The following is a 5766-nucleotide window of genomic DNA, read 5'->3' on the forward strand; positions in this document are numbered from 1 at the left end:
CATGCAAATATGCAGAAACAATCGCATTCATGATGAATTAAACCAAATGCATATTTATTTTCTTAGACTTTGTACAATGCAAGTACACAGTGCAAGTGTACAGTACTGTTTGTTTATGTTTTTTAAACAGAAAAAATAATTGTTGTAACCACATAACCTTAATTAGTCTACTTTTGTGGGGGGGAGGGGGTCAGTGACGCTCAATTTGTTTATTATTTATTTTTTTAATGAACATTCAAAAATCTATTTAATACAGACAATGCCTTGATTGTCTGATATATTGTCTGATGCGTTACACCACTTGAATCATTAAATACATTTTTGTAGACATATTTTTGTGTAGTTGTAGGAAATGTAGGCTATAGCTAATACAAAGTATAACTTAAAGGGATAGTTCACCAAAAAATTATAATTCTGTCATCATTTAGGCTACTCAACCTATGAATTTCTTTGTTCTGCTAAACACAAAATAGGATATTTTAAATAATGTCTGTCAAACAGCTGAGGGACATTGACTTCCATAGCATATTTCCCCCATGGAAGTCAATGGGGTCCATCAACTGTTTAGTTTCCCAAATCAAAATATCTTCTTTTGTGTTCAGCAGAACAAAATAAATTCACGTTTGGTACAGCTATAGGGGCGAGTAAATGAGGAAAGAATTTTAAAAAATTTGTATGAAAATTAAAGGCTTTCCCTTTAAGGCACATGTAACCTAAATTAAACTTAATAAATGTAGGCTAAGTATTTTATATTTATTTTTTAAATAGGCTACATGTCCTTTTTTATCATCTTAGTTAAACATTGGTTTTATTTGTCATTAACCTTTATAGTGTTCTATAAATGAATAAAACGGACTGATTATCTACCTGTCTGTCTGTACGTGTCCATTTCAATTACTTCTCACCACAAATCTATCCTGACTATGAGAATCCATCCTGCAATATAGTGGAACAACAATGTCCTTTGTTAGAATAAAGGCGCACCGAGTGAAATTCGCTCTGAGTGCTTTCATTTGTTCCCAGATCTCTGTGTTTTCACTAGAAAGCAGCAGGGTGTCTCTGGTGATGCCAGATCCGTTCGTGTTCCAGCACTGTTGACACGAATCTCCTGTCAGTTCTGCTTTATCCCAGACAACAGAGACAATTCAGTTGTATTTCAGTTATGTGTTTATTTTCATTTTCTTTCTTTGATATGGGTCATGCAGTGGACTGACTTTGGAAATAAGTGCAGAATGAACAGGCCTCAAAAAATACCGAATTCCATCACAGGTTTGTAACATGATTATCTAAAGAGAACTTCACACCTAAAAATTACAATTAGAACAAATTTTTTTCAAAAGAGAGGCCAGAACTTATGTTAATCTCCAAAGAACCAACTACAGAACCATGTGAAACTTACTAAATAAGCAGTTTAAATAAAAGCTTCCACAGTTGAACTTTTGAACTCTCCAGATATGAAGCTGCGATGACTTCGATTATGGTCGATCGCCTGCATTCAAAGCGACAAGCGGAACATGTCTCTGTTTTCATGCAGCTTGAGTTAATAGTCGAAGGAGAATTGAGTCTCTGGCTTGCTAAACCGGCATGCAGTTTTCATGCAGACTTGAGTTAATAGTCGAAGGAGAATTGAGTCTCTGGCTAAACCGGCAGATCATATAAGGCTATTTACACCATCACCCAGTTGAGTCTGTGCCACTCAGCACCAGTGGTTGTGCAGTAAATAAACTGGCCCCGGTGCTGAAAAACATCCCTGAGATAATGAGACATTGAAGAGTTAAATGTGTCTGGCTTTTGCAGAAAGCAATTAGGAGAGCACACAGCAGGAGCACGGATTAATTCAAACGCTCGATTAAACCTGAAATTCTTTTGATAAATAATTGTCAACTCAATATGTTTGCTGGAGTTGATCTGTTATGGGAAAAAAGATGGGGGCTGGTTAAATGACTTTGAAAATTAGGATTTCAGAAATACTTTTTTTCACTGTGCTATAGGCCTACGCCTCAAAAGTGCAATCTGAAATTTCAGAGCTTCTGTTTAAATCTGAACAGTACTTTAGTGCAAAAGCTAATTAAAAGTTGTCTTTAAACTGCCTGTTTGATTGCAGCCATCCACAAACAAACTATATATAATTGCGAGCAACTGTAAACAAACTACATAAACATGCAAACACGTTAATTGCTGTAACTGTTTAGTGCATCTCTACGGCCACCCGCTGATCGCGTGGGAACACACTTAGATGCACTAGGTGTTTGTGTTTGTTGTGCCATTGAGCAGATAATGACAGCACATCATGCATATGATCTTTAGCTCATCACAGAGCAAATAAACAGAAACCGAAGCTACAGACATGTCAGTTATATGCACATTTTATTTACAAATCAGAAACATTCCATTTAAATAAAAATATATTTACATTTCTTCTACAAAAAACAGCATCTGAGAAGGCACTTGTTATAGTGGCCTATAGGAAACAGACATGAAAAGTATCACGGTTTGGTGCAGAATGATCATTTTCTCAAGGCAGAATACATGTAAATGATGTAAAAGCTCCAAGAACTTGCTGATGCATCCAAAACACCAGACATTCCCCACTGAAATGAACAAGCTGTGCAACTGAGGTGAAGGTGTATAGGAATGAAGTCTCAGCTTGGCCATGTACTCACAGAGCACATTAGGGGTTCGATAAACTTGAGCGTCTCTAAACTTCGGTTCCATCCCGGTTGTATATGAGATTGTTGACACTGAAATGGTTGGAGAGCGAGTTGATCAAGCCACTGTTATTGTGGGATGTTGAGTAGTAGTTTTGTCTGTTGGTGTTGAGATGGCCGGATTCTGATGGAGGGGCGATTTCATGTCCAGACATGCCGTGCGTAAAATCCCCCAAGTGTCCAGAGCTGACGTCTCTGCTTCTGATCCCGTTGCTGTTTCCCGACATTACCGAGTTCATGTTACCGAGAAAGTTGTTAAAACACGGGCTGTGCTCGGCGGACGGTGAGGGGGATGATTTGGGCTCGCTGGAGCTCGGAGAGTTTTGGAGACTCTGCGGGGACGCGCTCATGAAACTCGCCGTGTCCGCCAATTTGAGCGTGTCCTCGGATTTCACAGACAGGCCACTGGCGTTTCCATCAGCTCTCCTTTTTCTCTTCCTTCTGAAGTTGCCATTATCGAACATTTTCTCGCAGTTGGGATCCAACGTCCAATAATTTCCTTTCCCTTAAAAAAAAAAAAAGATGAAAATGTTAGCACAAATACGGTGCGCAAAGCGTAATTATGAACGCGAACATAACACTATAACACTATAACTTCTATGAGTAAAGAACGTTTAAACTTACCAGGGTCATCCTCATCCCGCGCAACTTTCTTGAAGCAATCATTCAAGGACAGATTGTGTCTTATGGAGTTCTGCCATCCGGCTTTGCTTTTCTTATAAAAAGGAAAGTTCTCGGCCACATACTGATAAATCTGACTGAGGGTCAGTTTCTTATCCTGAGCGTTCTGAATAGCCATCGCAATCAGCGCGGAATATGAGTACGGGGGTCTGACCATCTTGAAAAGTTCTTGCTGACTTGAAATGGAGAGCCACCCGAGATCTGCGCTTCCGAAGCCGGTGGGCGGGGGAAGAAACTGCCGCTGGTTCGAGCCAAATCCTGACTGAATGTAAGACCCTCCGTTCGGGCCTGAGAGATACGGGGAAGAGGTGATACCTGGGCTGTTCATCCACAGGTAAGGGTTGGTTGTGGGCGAGGTGTAGTCGCCGAGTCCGTAGTTGGAGGGATGCGCAGGTGGCCTCTGCGCGTGGTGGTGGTGGTGGAGGTTCTGCTGGTACATGCTGAAGTTGGTGTCGCAGTACACGGTCATGTCCAGGATGTCCTGCGCGTTGTGGTGCTGGAGGGGACTGGTCTGCTGGCTCGACGGCTGCTGCCCAAACGCGTTCATAATCCGTTCTCCCTCTAGAAACATGAGTTTCACCGATCAGACCTGCTGAATATGCTCGTATCTGAGGGTTTACTCGAGAGTGCCCGAGTGCGCGTCAGGGGAGGGTTATTTAACATGTGCAGTGAATGGACTGCTGGCTGGCAACCCCTCCCACTGTCACACTTCTCCTCAATTAACTTCATCCAATATGCATCGAGATCATTCATGTGATAAACATTTAGGATTCAAGCTGAAATTTGTTTAAATTCAAAATATTTAACCCTACTTATAAACATATAAAAAATCAAGCAAATTAAACAGAGCATATAGGTTATATCAGTGTAGGTTAGTTAATTGAAACCTTAAAGCACTGGATAACTAAACAAATTAATCTGTATAACAATTAACAACTATACTGCACACGAACCTTAAAATAACAGGTTGTAAAAATTAATTAAAACGTTTAGAAAGGAATAAATGTAACAAAATGTCAAACCATTATTTTGGTCCAAAAATGTTTTAAATAACAAATTGCAAGCATGCATTTTAAAACACTTGTGGCAACTTATTCGGCCCTGACATTTAAGAAAAAAATAAACAATGTGGTATAGTGTGATTTTATTGTGTCTACCGCAAAATACAGTACTGGAATTTTAGTTTGGATCACATGATTATTCTTATTTAAAACGATTTAATTCGATGAAACCAACATACAAAACAGCTGCTAGATGAACAAAAAAAGGGGAAAAAAATATTTTGTGCAACTATAGACTTTTGACTGAAAACCTCAATGATAACAACTAACCTCTCTATCTATAAATCTAATTGTGAATGAAATAAACATCTAAATCTTTTGTGAGGCAATTATGGTGCAGATCAATAAAATTAGATGTTTAGTTTAGAGAGAAGTTAATTATGTATTATGATCACTTAACATGACATTAGTCTAATTGGACGAAACGCTCCACCCCCACCCACATTATGCAAATGTCCAGTACATCTTATCACCCGAACTCGATGAAGTTTCGCTCGAATTTACAAATGGATCAGACAGAAGAAGAATCAAAATGAACAGAAATGTGTTGTTTTAGGAAAGTTTTCAGCTTGCATTACTATAGATTAAACTGTAGACCAGTTAACCTACTATAGGTAACTGATTTATATTAACATTTTTGAAAATGCGCAGGACATTCATCAGATGAGAACATCTAAAACAGAGAAAATAAGTTAATGCAAATGATAAACTATAGGCCTATACTGTGGAAAACTATATGGTCTACTCTGAAAATATGAACTGAAATTTAATAATTGTTTAATATTATTAAAGTTAATTAGATCTTTATCTTTATTATATAGGCCTCAGCTCTTTGTAAACTATAGATAAAGATTAAGCTAACATATGCACTCTATTAGGACGAAAAGTTAAAATGAAAATAAAATATATGAAAAATTATTGTATTTTAAGCTTTACATCTATCGCCACCTTCTGGCCATTTGGAGAACATGGATATTTCATTCTTCCAATAGTCACAGAACAAATGCTTAAAAGATGTCGACTTGATGATACAACGACAGAAGATACCAAACACAATGACCAAACCAAAAAATGCCCTTATATTGTATCATGTAAAATGTTTGTTAAAATAACACAAAGTTTGATACAATTTAAATTTAAATTTTGCTGCTGTCGTTTCTGGCATATCATTTGGGCAAATCTATTAAACTATTTTACATTGTCAACTTACCTTATTTTTTAAAATGGTATGCAATGGATACATTTGAAGGAATTGAAGGAACACTCTTACCTGTCGTTATGTTTCCTCCCGTCCTCCAGGGTTAGTAATGAAGCAG

General features: G+C 38.0%; 1 protein-coding gene across 3 annotated transcripts; it reads right to left on the reverse strand.

The window, feature by feature from the left end:
• Positions 1–2442: 2442 nt before the first annotated feature.
• On the reverse strand, positions 2443–5766 carry foxi1 (forkhead box i1). 3 transcript variants are annotated; one of them, XM_067429686.1, is made up of 3 exons: positions 5721–5766; positions 3333–3950; positions 2443–3213 (listed from the first exon to the last, which is right to left on the reverse strand). In XM_067429686.1, the coding sequence occupies exons 2-3, from the start codon at positions 3934–3936 to the stop codon at positions 2699–2701; spliced, it is 1119 nt and encodes a 372-aa protein (XP_067285787.1). In that variant the 5' UTR covers positions 3937–3950; positions 5721–5766; the 3' UTR covers positions 2443–2698. The 3 variants fall into 3 exon arrangements, with proteins under 3 accessions (XP_067285787.1, XP_067285786.1, XP_067285785.1); XM_067429685.1 differs by lacking the exon at positions 5721–5766 and adding an exon at positions 5661–5704; XM_067429684.1 differs by lacking the exon at positions 5721–5766 and having other exon boundaries at positions 3333–4035.

This window comes from Pseudorasbora parva, chromosome 21 (genome assembly GCF_024679245.1).
Source record: "Pseudorasbora parva isolate DD20220531a chromosome 21, ASM2467924v1, whole genome shotgun sequence".
Taxonomy (NCBI): Eukaryota; Metazoa; Chordata; class Actinopteri; order Cypriniformes; family Gobionidae; genus Pseudorasbora; species Pseudorasbora parva.